Genomic DNA, 19,335 nt, shown 5'->3' on the forward strand with positions numbered 1-19,335 from the left:
AGAGTGCGTGCGTGTGTGGGTCTGAGAGAGAGAGAGAGTGTGCGTGTGTGGGTCTGAGAGAGAGAGAGAGTGCGTGCGTGTGTGGGTCTGAGAGAGAGAGAGAGTGCGTGCGTGTGTGGGTCTGAGAGAGAGAGAGAGAGTGCGTGCGTGTGTGGGTCTGAGAGAGAGAGAGAGAGTGCGTGCGTGTGTGGGTCTGAGAGAGAGAGAGTGCGTGCGTGTGTGGGTCTGAGAGAGAGAGCGTGTGTGTGGGTCTGAGAGTCTGATTTCCCTCCCCCTGCCCGATTTCTGTGTGTGTGCATGTGCGTGCGCACAGACACCAACCCGCAGTCAGTCATAGTCACCCACCACCCAAGAGTCAGTCAGTCACCCAAAGAGAAGCAGTTCCAGCCATCCCATTAGTGGTGAGTTCATTAAATGTTTGACCAAATATAGCAGGCTAATTTTTAAGTTGATAATTTTGGATGGCCCTCGAATGATTTTATAAATATCAAAATGGCCCTTGGCAGAAAAAAGGTTCCCCACCCTGGTCTAAGACTATGCATTCCGGCAGATTTCTGAAAAAGAAGGGGTCTGTTTGGGATTCGGCTGGGTGAAGTCACAGACCTGACCTCAACATCATTAAGAGGAAGCTTTTCTTCAAGACCTTGACTACTAGAACAGATCAAACAGTGGACTTGTGCCCTGTATGGATTAAAAACAAAAAACAAAAAAAACTTTAAAAAAAATTAATTTTGGGAAGCAATGATACCATAGATTTTTATTTATTTTTTAAAATCCTTATTTAACTGCTTTGATATATTTGTATAGTTATAAATGAATCAAACTTTAATGATATCTGTTATGCTGCATTGGGCTGGTAAGAACCTTTTACTTTAGTGGCATATTTCCCATTACTTAATGCTTTATATTCTGGAGGCCAGGGTCATGTGTGAGATGATTAGCCCAGATAGTTTCAACTCGGCCCTCTTTTCAAAGCACAACAAGTTCTGTATCTTTTCTTTACTTTATTTGGGGAAAGCAGCATAAAAGACAGGCACTTGTGAAGAGATGTTGGTGTTTGGATAATGTCTCTCTGTGGGTGCTTGGTAGTTAAGGGCAGGTGAAAAGGGTAATCCTGCCACTAGAGCAGTTACAGCAGGGTACTCACTCAGCCGGTGGTGAAGGTGGAAAAGGAAGTGAGGGGCAAGGGTCACACTAAAAGTGAAGTGAGACTGCACTAACTGTCAGCAAGGACGGGGGGGGGAGGGAATGGGAAAGCCCATTAACTTGGAGGACTGGAGATGTTGCCAGAGCAACCAGGGGTGTGACAGACTGGAAGGAAAAAGGGCTATATAATGTACCCATTCCATCTGCACTGGGAGTAAACTGCAAGGAAAGTGACATCCAAGTACAGCTAGCAGGCAGAACTGCCAAGGGAAGGGGGGCTGAAACAGAGAAGGCAGACATGGGTATTTCTGTTCCATGACACTTTATTTCTGGTATATCTATGCAATAAAACATATCGACAGGACAGAAAGGTAATATAAATAAATCAAAACTACAGTACATTTACAGTATGTATGCTGTGTCTTATTCACTTGGAGAAATGGTTCACAACTTTTTTTTCATTTGCACTCCTTTTACACCTCTCATGTTGGTTTTATGCTTCGAGTTCACTAAAGCAGTGGGTGCAAATTTGACATGACTCCCTGTGTACCCTGCATTTGTAAATTAATATTGGTGGGATCAGAAAGCTCGTAGACCTAAAAAGTTCTTTAATAGGTTATATTATCAATTGGAAAGTCTTAGATCGTGCGAATTCAAAGCTCTGTTTCCATGCAGCCTTAATAATGAATGTGTATGTCTAGCCTCTAGTAGCTTCTGTTTTTGTTCCTATGGAAACCAGGTGTTCATCTCGGTAAGATAATATTAATCCGGGATTCATTTGTCAGCAGGATGTGTACAGCAAATCTGCAGCTTTACCGTCTGCCATTTGTATCAAAACTGAGCATTCAGTGCAAAGAGTAAGCTTAGGAAAACAAACCACTCTACTTCCACAGTACAGCCTCATTGTCTCTCCAGTATCAACACATCCATGTCAAAGTACAAGCCTGAGACAGCATTAGAGCAACTGGTGTAGAAAGATGCATTGGTCCAAATATGTTGTCCATGCCAGACACATCCAGCAGTGAATTGGTAGCGTGACATTCACACAAAGCCTCCTATTCTTTCAATAGTCAGAAACAGGGTAACTCAAAGTTAATGATGCATTAACGTCTGTACACTTGAATAGGAAGGAAAGAGTCTCATTCAGTCATTTCCAGTGAATGGCTGGTAATAAATAATGCACTTGCTCTATCAGGATGCTTTTTTTTTCAGAAAACACAATAACTAGTAGTACTGTAGTTGGGGTAGAAAATATATGTAGTGCTTGTAGGTCAACTTAATAAGCGTGATTAATTATTTTCCAAAGATCTTGTTTATTACATCCATAGTGCCTTGAATGAATCTGTTTTTTTTTTTTGTTTTGTTGTTTTTTTTAAACCTCTTCTGTCCATGTTTCCATACCTTGTGGTTATGGATTTGTGTGAGAAAGAAACAGAAGAGCCTCTAAAGCTGCCAGATGTAGCTCACTTGGAAGACTGCACACAAAATGTGTAGCTATGCCCAAGTCATTCGCTTGCCAGATGGAGTAGTATGTGCCAGTTTATGCATGTGAACACTGATCTGTATTGTGTTCATTCATCTCTTAACACTGAGCCCAGAATTATAATGTAGGGGCATCTATCTCTGCCCTTAACCTCCTTGATGCCAGGGGAATCCGATACATTGCGGATTATTCATTAATGTGCAATAGTGCTAGTCTGTCAAGACTGCGCAAAAACGTCTATTAACCTCAATGAGCGTTTTCATGTGGTCGTGCCCGATTTTAGCACAGTCGCACCTAAATGAATAGCTATGTCATGTAGACCCTTCTGCCACTGAAGGGATTTAGATTTACTTGTACAGTATAGCACTACAGTATCTTGCTATTGCTGTGCAGTCAACATTGCAAGGGGATGCCTGCGCCTCCTTGCTGCAGTGAGAACGGGTTATGTAGAAGGCTAAAAAGTGCTTGCTCTTGTGACATTTAGAGAACATTATAGGGACACTAAAGCTGATTGATATCAACAGAACAAAGTGTTTAGATCAGGGGTGGTCAACTCCAGTCCTCAAGGACTTGAGCCACTTGTGCTGAAGCAGGGATATCCTGAAAACCTGACAAGTATGACTGAGCCACTAATTGAGACAGCTGTGCTTCAGTAGGGATAGCCTGAAAACCTGGCCTGTTTGCGGCCCTCGAGGACTGGAGTTCGACAGGCCTGTCCTACAGTATGAGTGTCATCACCGCTATGTCCATGCTCTACTGCCACTAAATATATTATGTCCTGTATTTTATCCCAAAGGTCTGGGGTAAGGCACAATGGTGAGCAGTTGGACTTCTTCTTTGCAGGGTCCTATGAACTGCTTCATAATTCATCATGGATCACTACTTTTTCTTTCCTCAGCCCCTGACTGGCCACTCAGTAAAGCAGTGTGTGTGTAGTACAGTAAGGTCACCAAATTTCTTGAAGACCCATACAGGGCAGATTTACATGAGACAACATTATATTATTATTTTAACAAAGCTAATATTCTATTTACAGTTCTTGGTCGTTTTTATTTTAATTTTTTATGACCAGTGGAAACTGGGACAGTCCTACATAAACCAGGCTCTTTGATAGCATTATATATAACTCATAGCTGCTGATCAGTTATTAATGTCTATACAATATTGTTTATATTTGTACCATAGTTATAATAATATTTTTCCTAAGAAGCGCTGTACTGTACATAGAATTTTGCAGTCCCAATGAGTTTCTGTTGATCAGCTGTTCCCAATTTGTTTCTATACAGTGCACCCCTTGCTAGAAAATATTAGTTCTGCAAACCACCAATTTAATAAATCATATTGCCTACTCCTTAAACTATTGTTAACAAAACTGTTTGACCGATCCCAGGCAGTATAGTGTCCTGAGCTCATGGGGGAGCACATGCATAGGGCCCCAAACTGCACCTCCGTGTATGCAGATCGCATGGGTAGTATAGCTGTAAATTACTGTGGGAGCTTTCCAAATAATGCCCCACAATGCCTTGCTGTATATGCACAGCATTCTGGGGATTGACTTTGGAAGCTCCTGCTGTAATTGATAGCTACACCACCCATGCTCGGGTGCAATTTGGGGCCTTACTAAGTGTGAAGTCCCCCCACAGGCTCAGAAACTTGCTATACTGCCTGGGATCTGCCATAACATATTTCATTTGGAGGCCCCTCATAAACCCCCTGTTGGGTATCATTGCTGTATCGCAGCTACTTCCTGTTTCCTCAGGTGCCTAATGACCTATCACTAGTTCTCAGTGTATGGGAGGAGTGGGACATAATCAGGATTCATCAGTGTGCTGGCATTATGCAGCTGATTGGAGGGGACAGAAGCTCCTACACATGGTTGCAATGTCTCTTCGGTCTGTGCACTATATATATCTATATCTCTGTCACAGTGGTATACACACAATCGCCACCTCTTCCACCAATCTCCTCTAGCACCACTGTCATTTCGAATCTACTCGTGCTGCTTACCACTGCTGTAGATTTTTTACATCTGATGCCTGAAGTGCAGGTTGATGGTGACTTGTGTTGACACTGATTCTAACTGGCAGTTCTGACACGTCACTGGCAGTGCCATTACCCAAAGATACTCTTTCAGCCTTCTCCTTTCTGCGCTTCCCCTCAAACATGTGATGACTAAGGTAAATTCCAGTTGGAATACTTACAGATATTTATTCTGTACCAAGTTCTTCTACACTGCTTCTTACTCAACCTCCTCCCTTCACTCTCAATGCTTTCTCACCTTTCTTGTTACAGAGATGGACCGAAGTTTGCTATATTACTCTCTTTCCGCCCTTATTGCTGCTTCCATTATTTGTAACCACCCTTCTGCTTCTGATTACTCTTTGTATCATAGTATCCATAACAAAGTCCTATTCTGGTTCTCTTAGTATGTCTACCACTCTCTCTTTTTTTTTTTTTTCTATCTCTTTTGCTAACATGTCCTCATATCCTTTTGATCTGTCGTCGTACCTCAGGGCTCTGTTCTGGGGCCTCTCAGAGACTCTCTTATAGGGACTCACTCCAGCGGGAAATCCCTCCAGAGGTCGACGCCTGAGGATCCGAGCGGCATGGGACCACATTGCGGCCCAGCGGACCCATCTGCCAAGGCGGCCTGGTCTGGACTAAGACTAGGAAGGTATCGCATCTACGTGCACCAACGGCCATATACAGGGGTAGCCCTCACAAGCTTTGGGGTGGACCTGTCTTGTGGACACCGGGTGGTTAGGTGCCCATGGCACCCTTATAATTTTGGGGGAATCTCATCAGGTTGTGGACAAGGTGGTGGGCTTGCACTGTAGGCATACTGTGTGGGTAAGGCCTTGCATGGCCTTATTATTATAGTGTGTTATGTCAGTAAATATGCTGTTATATACTCTGTGTGGTTACTGACTATTGGGTCCTGTGAGGGGTAATCCTACTACGTTAGGATCCCTCTCAGGTGGAGATGCTGTGTATCAATGAACGTGATCACCCCAGGCAAATACACACGGGGGGGTGAATGGGAGCAAGGGGGGAAATCGAAACGAGGATGGGGCAGAGGGGGGAAATCGGAAGGGGGGAGCAGAGGGGGAACTCGGATTGGCTCCCTTGCGCGTCACGTGACGCGACACCCGCCGTAACCACAAGCTCCTTGTAGCTCCGGCTGACTGATGCGTCAAAGCATGCAGTCAGCCACGCCGGAAGGAGCCAGTGGGGACCCCCAGAACGTAGGCAAGCAGCTGGTGGTCCACGGCCGCAGCGGGACCAAGGGCTTAACCCAGGCTGTGCTCAAAAGCTGTGAAATGCAGCACGCATAAGCTTATAGGGGACCATGTTATACAGTTTTGTAGCAAAAGGTGGCACTGTGTGCTCATTTGCATGTCATTTCCCAGAATCCCTTGCTGCAGTGGAGGTGCAGTGTGCTGGGTGATAATGGTGAAAGGCAGGCTTGCAGACCGGTTTAAAACATGCAAATAAGCATACAGTAATATTTCCATTTGAGATATATATTTCATTATCACCAAGTACACACGTGGAGAGGGGGGGTGGGGGGGTTTGTGGATGTGTATAATATATTTGACCCTTGCAATCAGATATTAATAATGGCACCTGTACTGTACCTTTTTATTATACTTCACTGCTTTGAACTTTCTATTTATTTACTTGATCAACAATAAAGGAAAATGTATACAATCATTTTCAATCTCATTCTAGAAATATCTAGCATGCAGAAAGCCCAACAGATGGTTTGAAGTTAAGCTCCCTATTAATAGAATGTAGAAGTACTGATCTAATCAGGTTATGTCTGGTCAAGCTTGCTTGCGCACTCGCTGATCAACACAAATATTGAGTTGCTATTCAATACTTGCTGCAAGTTGGGGTTTTAGGCCTTGGGGACTAGTTATGTATTGGAGAAAATAACACAGCGAATATACATTCTTTTGAAAACCCAAAATATGTGACGTGTACAAGTTGTTGTTTCTGTTTACTTGTCACACACGACTTTGATCAAATGTTCTTGTTCTAAAACGTTCCCAGTAAGCAAATATCTCTGTTTCAAGCTCTGGTCTCTATCAATATAAAAAATATACACAACGCTTGGTTACAGGGTGACTGTTATGAACAAATGGTCACTGCCATTGAATCCTAAGGAAACTCTTGTGTTATTCTGCATTATAAGTGAGTAAAACTAAGTTGACTACATCTTTTACGTACAGTAAATTTGGTCCTGATTTACTTGGGAAATTATCATTAATAATGTTCTTGTAAAGCACTGACAATATATGCAGCACTGTATACATAGATTCTGATTACTTGGGAAACTATCATTATTAATAATAATAATAATAATATAATAATCTTGTAAAACACTGACAGTGTATGCAGCTCTGTACATATAATTGTGCAGGCACAATGCGTCTCTTCCCTGCAAGGAGATCCGTGATTTGCCCAAAGTCACAGGAGCTGACAGCGGGATTTGAAAGAAGCTCCCCTCAGTGTCTTCAGAGTCCGGGTCTTGATTCTCTTTGGCTCAATAAAGACACTGACTAAATCGAACTTAAATAGGTACACCAGTGATGATTGTTTTCAGTTACATTCTAACCACACACCAAATCAATCTGCTTCACTTCTGGTTATCTATTTTGTTTGACCAGATGGAAATACATTTACCAGTTCTATTAAATTCAGCAACAAAATACTTATTTAATTAACAGCCTATATATTGTACTGGTGTACTTGCGTAGCATTTTTATTGTTGGTGGAGAGCGTCTCCTAGCTTATGAACCCTGGGGAGAAGATTAGGGCATCGGAGTGGTAAAAGGGCTAATGTCCTGCCAGTAAAACAAAAACATATTCCTGACCTTGAAATGCAAATGAACCAAAAGTATGAAACGGGATCGCTACTGGGGAAATTCAAACAATTACAACCCCTACCGAGGAATGTTACAGATGGATTCTATTAACCCATTGGAATGGTGTGCATGTTATTTGTCAAGGTAATTGTATTCTCTATGGCAGGGTTGGGCAATTCCAGTCCTCAAGGGCCACCAACCGGTCAGGTTTTAAGGAGGTCTCTGCTTCAGCATAATGTGGCTCAGACCCTGATTGAGCAACCTGTGCTGAAGCAGGGATATCCTGAAACCGTGACCTGTTGGTGTCCCTTGAGGACTGTAGTTGCCCACCCCTGGGCTATGAGAAGCCGCTGCACCATCACTTATTAAAGCTACATACAATGAAAAGACAAATCCCACTTATTTCTGTTCTATTATTTGTTCCATAACTAAGTATAAGCCAATGACAACAGTTGTACATAGTTCATCTTTGGCTTTTGTCATTGTGTTGTTTGTAGTTAAGCTTTTGGACCTTTAATTAGGTAAGCTGTTAAAATGTATATTAATTTATTAAGATCTTTTGAAAGGATATGGAAATGGCTGCACAGGTTAGTCATTTGATATACCCTAATAAATTGGACTGTTGCTTCTATTAACAATTTTAAAGGGATTAGGCAGGGACAATGTAACAGACACAATCCGTTGCCGGAGAGCAGCCGGGCAGCTGGCATTAGTCTCTGTCTGAGAGGAAAATGCAATTAATAATCAAGGTTCACAGGAGTTGATCAATTCCACGTTTGGGAGTTAAACAGTCCCTAGGTGCACCCATTGCCTGAGTATCTCTGTTCAGAAGCAGGATTAGTTTGGGATGATTGACCTGGTCACTAAGAGTAATAGATTTTTTAATTATTATTATTACATTGAGGTAAACTCCTTGAGGACAACTGTACCTACTGTGTGAACCTCCCGAAACGTGTCCCTAGCTCCGGAATAGACAACACATCATATGGAATACGTGTTACTTTGCATCAATCTATAGTACTACGTTGTTTATATTACTTTGTTTAGAGTGGACAGAAGTATTTTTCTTGTGTAACCTCTGCACAAGACTGAAGCCGATTGGATATATGTAGAAGTGTCTCAAACTAGCAAAAGCAATTTGTGCCATATTGATGCTGCTTTACTTTGTGCCAATGTATCAGCTGATTTGCTCCAGTTTTGCTCTATTTGCACCAGCAAGTATTTTGTGGAGTGTTTTATAATAGATTTACCAGGTTTGAGGCAGCATTAATGTCTACTTCTAAGAGATCTGCTCCAAATGTAACCTATGAGATTACCAAACCACATGAATATGTCGCTGGTGCAAATTGACACGGACAATGTGAATGTGTTTAACAGCAAATAACACGATTTCTATACAGTCTCTCTCTCTTGCTCTCCATCTCTCTGTGTCACGATCATATCGATCTATATCAGGTCACTGGAGCTGAATTGCGTACATTTTTGCTACGGGGATCCTCTGGTTCCCAAGATACATACCGAGAAAGGTGTTGCCAATTCCTGATGTTTTTGATCCCACGTCTTGCAGGCCAATACCAAGCTGTAATGACTGACGTCACAACTTCCAATTGGCCCGTGCAACACGTTGGATTTAAACCGCCATTTTATCCGGGAGTGGATGTTGCCGGTGGTACTTTCCCATGTAAGTGTCTCGGAAACCAATCGGCTCCTGGAGCTAAAATTAACATGGCTGAGCTCTTAAGACGCCCTGTTTCCAGCCCAGATAAAAAAAAAATTAAAAAAAGGGACTCAGGGAAGTGCTCCATCAAAAATGTATTCTTTGCTATATTGTTAAATCTGAGATCATCCGCATAAGTAGGAGGGAGGTCTTACCTCCATCACCACTCCCATTACCCTGACGAAGCGCCAGTGGCGCGAAACGTACGTCGGTACGTGGTACGTGATGACGTCAACTCTGTGACGTCATTGAAGCGCGCGGGAACGGGATAACGAACGGAGTGACACTGGCGTTCTGAATAGCCAGAGAGATTCAGGTCGTATGTCTCCATAAGATTGATAGCTGAATCTATGCTTTCATCTGAGTAGTAACCAGTTGTCTAAAGGGCTGAGATTACAACTTACAATAGTTGATACACAGCTACACTGAAATAACACGGCGCAGTTAGCAATAATACTGCGATCACGTGAGGTCCAGCATCACAAGGGTTACCTACACAGATATAGATGCCAATATGGTACATAGGAGACATACCAGAGGTTAATCAACACCACTGGAGCAATATAATTTTAATATATATACCTGTACTCCCTTCTCCCAAACCCCCGCTGCTCACATTCCCCCTTCCCCTTCGCCTGAGCCACATAGTGGTTATTTTATTATTGATTTTCATATTATAATAGATGTGTTGAATAAATTTGATTTTAAACATTCTTTGTACGGCTATGGGGGAGACCCCAAGGATTGAATTGTTCCTGGCCGATCATTCCGGTACTAGTGAGTGCAAATAGGATTCCTTCTGATCACTTTTGCGATCAATCCCTGTATCTTGACATACCTTATTCCCGTATGCACCCAGTACCCGGTACACATGTTTACAAACCATCATACATAACCGGAGAGCGGTAGACACTTCTTTATCCAAATAATCATGGCAATCTGTTTACTTTACATGGCCACGTCCATTTTAAATTCACAGAAAGGTAATTTCTTTAGAAAATTACATCTCATGGACTGCAATTTAAGAATGAGCTGCATCATTAAATATAGCCGCAGGTGGACTCCAACATGTATTGCAGAGCTCCCCAAGTTACTTCCTTGAGAGCAACCAACTGGTAGGATTTTCAAGATTTCTCACTTATTAAAAACAATAAACTTAAATCTTCGTACAGGTCCAAGAACAGGATTAATGGGGTTCAGACTACCTAGTTCCCAGGGCAATTGTAGAGGGGACTGAGCCTGTTTGCTCAGCAATGGCTTGGCGAGTAATTTCTGGAGAGAGAGAGGGTTCAGGAGCCTGCTGGTGCCGGGAACAATCGCGGAAGTTCTGTTGCAGACAGCTGGGCCCTTGCCACCTTTTTGAGCCTGGGACACCAGGCTCGGCTCTTCTCCCCACACTCCATGTATACTTTATTACCTTTGTATACTATACCAACTACACACTTGCAACACAAAAAGAAAAATAAACACCCTCTTTTGTAAACAAGAGATTAAAAATAGGGATGTAACCAATAAGTATTGTTCTTCTCCAAGTAATTGAACAACTGATCATATATCTTATGAACAAACGTCATTCTTCATCACCCAATATTATAAATCATACAATCATACAATCAAACAAGCATTACACAAACATTGGCATATTCTCCACGTGGATCCATAACTCACTCATGTCCTTCCCAAGAGACCGAAAGTTGTCTTCACAAAATCGCAACCTCTGAAAAACATATTGGCCCCAGCCATCTTGGGGGGGCTCTGATAAAAAGACAAAAGTAGACCTGAGAGATACCTTAGGCCTAGTGGGCAATTACAAGTGTAACAAAGGCAAAATATGCAATATAATAATCACCCAGAAAATAATACATTCTCATGTCACCGGTAATCAATATCCCATAACCAATTTCATTTATTGTTTGTCTATACTTTATGTAGTATGTCATGCAGTGCTGCTGCAGACTATAATATGCAGGCAAAACCAAAAGGAACCTCCAAGGTTCGCATAATAGAACATCCAAGAAATATTACCAATATTTTCATATTACAAGAACAATCTAAACCACTTAGCAGATGGGTAACTCATTAGGATGTTCACCAGTGCAATTTTGACCATATCAAATTTATGGCTATAGAGATGGTCTCTAGCAATATTTGAGCAGGTGATGGAGACCTCTTCCTGTCTAAAAGAGCACAATACTGGATCTTCTCTCAAAACGAAATTTCCTGGGGGTCTTAATGACTGTGTGGAGTCTTGGCTTCTACATCTATAACCACTTTCCACCTGTACGTTCCTTCCCCCCCTCCCCCCTCTGTTTCCCTTCCCTCCCATCTTCCCCTTCCCTTTACCCCAGTTTTGTATATCTAATTATTCATTATACAATATATATTTTAAAATATTTGTATGTTTATCATTATTATTAAAGTATTGTTATTAATTAATCTTCTTTTACAAAATAATTTTTATAATTAAATTCTAATGTATGCTATTAACATGTTGGTAGTATATGTATGAGGTGACCTTTCCATACCAACATAAATGTGATGTGTATTATAGAAGATTTTAAATATGTATGAGATCACAATTGTACACCTTGTCTTTAATTACCTTCAATTGACTCCCGCTGGGCGGGGGGTATAAAGTCAGACACTGACCTGTAATGTGATCCCTGATGAAGCACCAAGCTGTGCAAAAACAAGTGGTTACAGCACAGTTGATCCTGTTCAGTGCCTGACGTAGCTCTTTGAGATACATCAGTATTCTTCACGCCGGGAATCCCCACTGCGGATGCAACTAGGAAGTGTCAGATCAACTTAATCGACTACAGAAAATTTGTCCCAGTGCGTGGGACATGAAGTTGCACAGTGCCGCACCTTCGTGGCGTCCAACCAGCTAGATGAACAGTGAACTTTGATCTGCTTACCGCACAATATCTCCATTGTAAGGTTTCACTTCTTAATATTTGTTTTAATGCACATTTATACTTGCCTCCGGTGCGCTCTGTGTTTTCTCTTTGATGCCAGGTACCCCTCTTACCTCTGGGCTGCGTGAGGGGGACGGCAACCAGGACGCCTTGGCGAGAGTGCGGCTTGCAGGGAGGTTGCTGAGGAGAGCCAACACTGTAGGGAGTGCTCCGGAGGCTCTGCGGTGGGATGCCGGTAAGCATGCGCACAAGACTCGCGCATTCGCATAGAAGACGCGCATGATCTATTGAGTTGTGGTGACCATCTTGGTACACCTTGCGCATGCCATTACTCCAACAGATTCCGCAAGGAACTACAAGTCCCATGAGCCTTAGGTACAATGCAGGGAGAGGAGTGGATACATTTGGCGCACTAAGGGGACCACGCCAGTCTTGGAAGTCAGCTGTATCAGGCAGCCAGTGTCTCAGTTAGTGTATCCCCCCTTAGGCCCAAGGTAGACACCCAGCAGATTGTGGTTGTTTCAGGGAAGGCCCCTTAGACAGGGATGCTTCCTCATTTACTGATTGATGACAGGAGCACAGAGGAAGACGCCGTGCAGTGATTGCAGCCTGTGGTTTGGGACCTGACCACCACTAAGTACAGAGACTCTCAAAGGTGATTTTATTCACGCCGGAATAAACCCCATGCAGAGGCGGACGACGACGTCGCTGGATCAAGCGGATCCCTGCTGCCAAGTCTGCCGCACCGGGTACTGGAGTACCCGGCAGGTACCTCAACTAAGTGCACCAACACTACAAGGGATAGCGCGATCTCTAACACTTTGGGTGGTATTGACATTGGGAAAAGGGACACCGGGGTATTGGTGCCTGGCACCCAATGTACTTTGGGGACACTCACTGGTGGTATCAGGTTGGGGCCTATATTACTGTGTCGTACAGGGTACCAATATTATTGTGTTCAGTAAAGGTTGTTCGTATATGTGTGTATTATTGGTAATGTTCCTGTAAGGGGCTTATCCCACCCCGTTGGGATCCCTTGCAGGTGGAGGCGCTGTCACCAGACAAATAAGGTGCACCCCAGGCTCCCAGTGGCGGAGGTTCAGGCCTCCTGTGAGCCACAGGTGACGCACCACCCACACATACACTCACACCGTAGCGGCCATATCTCCCATAGGGTGAGGGAAAGTGCTATACATCTTTCTTCTTGCCCTCTGAGATTCTCTTCAGTGGAAACTGGAGGAGCTGGGAGGACTCCCACACAGTAGCTGCAAGAAACTTAAAATACTCGGCCTCTTTCTACACACTTTACAGCTGTTTTCTACAGATCAGTTAGAATATTGAAAAAGCTATTTTGTCCAGGATTTATTTGGATTTTAATGCTGCATATCAAATAATTTTCCCTCCATGGTAATTAATTAAAAATGCATTTATTGATTTTATTGAACTTCTGAATCATTGCAGTTTTGTTCCATGTGAATGATGGATAGAATGTTCATTATAACACTTAAATGCTAAGTAGTGTCTGGTACTTTGCAGGTCCCCATCTGGAAAGTGTTTGTTATGGGATTAAAAAGCACTCTTCTTTTGGATGTGACTTATCAACAGAAAGCTGGAACGGATTCTTGTAAATTTAGCAGGTTTTTACATTGTAAAAATGTTGCGATACCTTCATTATAAATTCTGTATGACAGCCTTTTTCTCCTTTTTATTATGTTGTGTGCTGGTGTAGGTTCCAAAAATCTATTTATAATTCACCCGCTAGCAGGCAGGGCACCTTCACCATAATTCATAAGGAGAGGAAGACTACGCTTTACTTGGCACTTGAAACTATTTGCAACTTCTCACATCCATATCGGTTTACACATCTGTCTCTGTGTGAGCCCTGTTCTCCTCTGAAGGTTCCACAACTAAAATGTGATTTGTTGGTGCACTTGGAGATGGTGTGATACCTGCCGTGGCTCCTGCACCCGGTAGCGCCGACTGAAGACACGGGGGGGGCTTTCTGGTCCCACGCTGTCATAGTCAGCGATGAGTCTGCCTCCACGTGGGGTGGTATCCAGCTGTAGGGTCCCACTGTAATTGTCTCTCTCTGTGTGGTGATCTGGTCCCATTCCACCAGATGCCAGGTCGCCGCGCGTCCTGGCTGTATCCCTCAAGCTTGTTCTACAGGGGCAGTATCCCTATCTGCTGTGCCTGTCCCTGCAGCAGCCACAAGCTCAAAGGGGGAGTCGGGGCCTATGGGGGTCTCTGGCCTAGTGCAGGGGCCACAGACACCCTGCACACACACGCTACCCTCTCTTTGTCCCAGCTCCGACTGGCGTGGCTCGCTCCGCACGCCAAATGTATCCACTATGTTGTAGGGGAATCTGGCCGCGCGGTTGGCTGCTGCAGCCCCAGGGGCTGCTGGGGATTGTAGTTCCCCTGCGGGGTACTCGCTGTAATGGCCGCCTTTCACTGTGCATACTTGCACCTTCTCTTAATGGCCGCTGGATTCTTGGTCTGTTCTGCGCTTGCGCCGGATCCCGTGAAAGATAGTGGCGCCCTGCAAGGGGAGCCTCTGGCGACACGGTGACCTCCCAGACTATTGCGCCGCTTCTCCGCGCCTTCCGACACCGCCAGGCGCTCTGGGATATTTCCATCCCGGTTAATTTGTTAATTTTTTGTTTTTGCTTTAGATCTGTTGGACAGAGGTTTCCTCTATCTTATGTTATAAAGCAGGGGGGCGAGAGATTTTCTGGGGGGGCGTGGCAGTTAGAGGTTCCGCGCTGTCACCCAATGCATTTAAATTAAATGCCGGGGACCCTCTGTAACAAACTTACCTTGGCTTCCAACGACGCATCATCATGGTATCCTGGCGTCACATGACGTCACGTTGTCTTGGCAACATGACGTCCCATGACCCCACTGCATCGTTTGACGCCAGAGCCGATCAGGGGGGAGAGGAGGACACGAGCAGGGGAGGAGAGCAGGCAGGGGGGCGCAGGGAGAAAAGATTGCGCACCCCTGTTTATAAATTCTGCTCACCTTGCATCAGGATAAAGAAATGTAATACATTCTGTTACAGCATCTGAATCCTGTAACTCCTGCCATCGATACCCACTGACAGCAATGAGGCAACATTGGTGAATTAAGGTAGACCTATTCCTAGGGTTGCTAGGTGTCTGGTATTGAACTGGACAGCCCAGTATTTGGTTACTCTGGTTAACAATGAGAGATCATACCGGACATGTATGTGTGAAGGGGGGGGGGGGACATGTGTGTGTGCATTACACAGCAGCAGCCAATCAGGAGGAGGTGGCAGGAGACTGGGGGTGGGGCCAAAGAGTGGCGGAACAGCATGTAGCAGAGAGAGGTGTGTGTGTGTGTGTGTGTGTGTGTGTGTGTGTGTGTGTGTGTGTGTGTGTGTGTGTGTGTGTGTGTCGCGCGCGCACTGTTTTGTGTGTTTTCTCTGGCTGGCCTGTGGAGGTGATAATGAAAGGGAGGGGGGGGGGAGGATGAAGGGGGGGCGGTGGGGGGAGAGAGGATGAAGGGAGGGGTGAGGATAAGGGGAGAGCGAGGATGAGGAGGGGTGCAACAATCTTGGAATTTGTGGGAAGAGCATTAAGATTAGTATTGCTCGCCATGTACAGTATGACTGCAGGCAAGTTAGTTATAAATGATCTGACCATTACGTAATTTGTCCTAAACTTCACTCCAAACATGCACCAATTTGCACTATTTCATATTCTATTTCCTAAAAAAATCCTCTGAAGGGTGCTCCCGCCCAAGACTTCTCCCCAGATTTGTGTACAAAATAGAATCTAAATTGGTGCAAATTGGTGAATACTTGGATTGAAATTTAGAAACAATGACGTACCAGTCAGAAAATGTGTGTGTGTGTGTGTGTGTATATAACAATCTTCCTCACCAATGATTCTCGCGTGCGTCCCACCTTTTCACCATTGTGTCCAGTATTTTTAGACAAGCCACCTGACAACACTGCCTATTCCTAATGAAACTCGCATTGTCAACGTGAATGCAAAACCTACTGTACAACTTGTTTGCATATACAGTACATACCTTTATTACTGTAATATGTATGCAGTCTACCAATGTTTTTTAATATAAACTTCTTTACTGTTCCATTTTTAGTCTGGTCACACCTACCATTTTGAATAATGTTCTTTTAACTAGTGTAATTAAGAATGTGATGTGGCTATTCAAATTACTTCACAGAAAGTTAAGTCATGTAATCTACTTATGAATTTATATATACAGTATAATGTGGTGGCACCTAATGTGATGTGAGGTGGCTATTGTCACACTAATATATTCTGGTGTAACTCCAGTGAATAAATAATGAAGCCTATAGACACAAGTGATTATTTTCTGATAAAACACAAGTGCATTCATTATGGTATTTTAAGACAATTACTGTTTCTCTGTTTTAATATAGTCATTGGTATGGAGATTTGCACTCACCTTTGTCAGAAGGCAGATGCTTGTCCCATAATGAAGGTATAGACATGTAGTGACCAGGGAAATCCTGATAATAGAAGACAGCACACCGCAGTAGTAATCCAAAAAAATGTGCATCGCCCTGAGGAAGGTCCCTCTACGAGGACCGAAACGTTGGCGGCCCTGTGTTCACAATACACATTTTTTTTTTGGATTACTACTGCGGTGTGCTGTCTTCTGTTATCAGGATTTCCCTGGTCACTACATGTCTGTTTTAATATGGCATAGGATGGCCATTTGGATGACTTAGTCTGTTCCATTTTCCATGTTCTGAACAATCCTATGTTTCATAGTATTATCCCCTTGATCATGTATACTGCCCTATATACATGTATCCTAAGTTAATTAGACTGAACCCCTCTAAACCCCATTGGAAAGGCACCCATTTTTTATTTTTATGTATTCCTGATTTTTTGTTGACATGTACTGTGTAGTAATTGTATTTGCTGAGTTTAACTTAAAATGAATGGTCATTCTTAAAGGTTTAACTTTTTTTTTTGCTGGCAGTCCAGTGAGCAGTTCCCTTTATTCCGAACTGAGCTTTAATGTGCATCAATTATTATTTTGACTTTGCAATTAAGCATGTAACAGTGTGTGAAATGTTAATAAGGTTATGTTCCACAGTTGACTAGCTGGTAGGGTTGCCAGGATTCCAGTATTCAACCAGACTGTCGTGTATTTGGACATTGTCCAGTAAACAATGAGGTAATACTGGACACGTGTCCGATATTACCACTCTGGACTTGGTGACCTGACCGGCTTGGGGTTTGCTGCGGAATTTCCCAGAGCAGTGAGAGCAGAGCTATTGCTAGGGGACTGGTCATCTTCCTCCAGCCTGATTGGCTGCATTACCCAGCAGCAGCCAATCAGGAGGTGGTGTCAGGAGCCTGGAGGTGGGGCCAAGGAGAGGAGGATACAGCATGGAGCGGAGAGAGGCAAGAGGTGTGTGTGTGTGTGTGTGTGTTGAGCGCGTCGCACCTTTCACCATTGTGTCCAGTATTTTTGGAGAAGACACCTGGCAACCCTGCTAGCTGGATGTAAATGCCCCACATCCACAGTTTAAGCCATCTATTATTACTTACTGTAATACTAACGTGTTCTCTCTCTCATTTCCTTTCAGAGCTTGTGAGAAAGATAGCACAGCAGAAGTTTGGTGAGACACTTGGGGATTATCAAAAGGTAAATTTACCTCCATCTACTGCTTTACTTGGTACACGTACACAAATGTGTTTTTATATTTATATATATATATATCTATCTCCTATCTCTGTAGCGGGTGCCGGTAGCAGCTCCAGAGATTTAAAGGTCCTTGTCACATGGGCCAATAGGAAGACGCAAGGGATGACATCACGGGTTGCTATAGGCCCACGAGACATTTAAGCCGCCATTCTGTTTCCCACACGCGGCCCAGCTGGAGATGCTACCGGCACCCTCTATGGAAGGAAGTAACTCAAGAAGCGTCCCCGTAGCTCAAATTAACGCAGTTCCTGAGACCTCCTATTTCAAACCTATTTTTTCCTTTAAAAAAAAAAAAAGGAAAGCACGACTGCTGCTTTTAATACTGATACTATAAAAAAAAGTGAACCAATTTTTGTGAATTGTATTGCGTTTAATATGGGTGATTTTGTACTCCTTTAATAAAATCACAATAGCATATTTTTTTTAAACTAATTTTAAATATGGGAAAGTGTCTCGTTTATTTTCACACAGGGGATAACTGAAATATGAGTACATTGTCTATCATGTTCTACTGCATTTATAATGTAATTCCAACTATGACCGCGCCATCATTGTTACAGTAACAAGTAGGAAAAAAAACATAAACTTTCATAAATTATTTAAAAATACTTGGATATAATCCACTATTACTGCCACTAGTTATCTTTGGCTGTAGGTGGATCTGTCACTTTAAATAGTTACACATTGAGTAAATACTATATTTATGAGACAAAAGAAGTAGACGACGTATCAGACAGTGTCTTCTGTGCCATGTAAGAGCTTTGCATCCTATCCCACAGAGAGGCCTTGTTCATGAAACGCTAAAGTTGCAATGCTGTCTACTCCAGTTTCATTTCTCTCCTACGCCATTGCAAACCCATATGCCTTGTATGCCCCTTCCAGTTTGGTGAAGGACAGAGAAACATAACAAATCAGGATCCGCCTGTTATTTATATACTGTATGTGAATGAAGAATTATGGTCTCTTTTATTTTCTCTAGTTTGTTTGTGTTTATTGTACTGCTGTGCTAGACTAACAATAGAGGACGTTGTTCAGTTCCCCCCCACCCCCCCAATCCTGACTGAAAGGGGCCTAAAACACCAAGGTGTCTACAGCAATTGAGATATTAGAACAAACTGAATAAAATAAATCCCCTCTGAGTCCTAAAGTGTGTTTTAAATAATATAAATCTTAAAGAAAAACTGCCCAATCGTAAAAAAAGAAAAAGAGATTTAATAACCGTCTGGCTGCTGTGGCCATGTCAGAATGCAGGTGCCGAACGGGAACTGTCTGTACATTTGCCACGTGAAGTACCCAGTTACCAATTCCCTGTATCACTGAGTGCCGTTAACACAATGAGCAGTTATTTGACCAATCCCGGTGGGTTGGCCACTTTGGAGGCTATTGAATAAGGTTGTTAGTGGTGCCTCTTTCTGGGAGCCATTATCCTAAATCATTTTATAAGCATGCCAGGCACTTCTGAAC

General features: G+C 43.2%; 1 protein-coding gene across 16 annotated transcripts in view; it reads left to right on the forward strand.

Annotated features, from left to right (window-relative positions):
• PROM1 (prominin 1) overlaps nt 1-19,335 on the forward strand; it is a 158,494-nt gene that overhangs the window by 40,817 nt on the left and 98,342 nt on the right. For 14 of the 16 annotated variants that reach the window (XR_012787800.1, XR_012787784.1, XR_012787790.1 and 11 more), the window contains exon 3: nt 17,753-17,811. Coding sequence is in view for 5 of the 16 variants with exons in the window: in XM_075569043.1 (XP_075425158.1) it covers nt 17,753-17,811 (59 nt within the window). In the remaining 11 variants the exon portion in view is untranslated. Of the gene's footprint in view, nt 1-17,426; nt 17,575-17,752; nt 17,812-19,335 lie in introns of those variants that run through there. The other 2 variants (XR_012787801.1, XR_012787803.1) reach the window with 1 other exon arrangement.

Source organism: Ascaphus truei, chromosome 1 (assembly GCF_040206685.1).
Source record: "Ascaphus truei isolate aAscTru1 chromosome 1, aAscTru1.hap1, whole genome shotgun sequence".
NCBI classification, from domain to species: domain Eukaryota; kingdom Metazoa; phylum Chordata; class Amphibia; order Anura; family Ascaphidae; genus Ascaphus; species Ascaphus truei.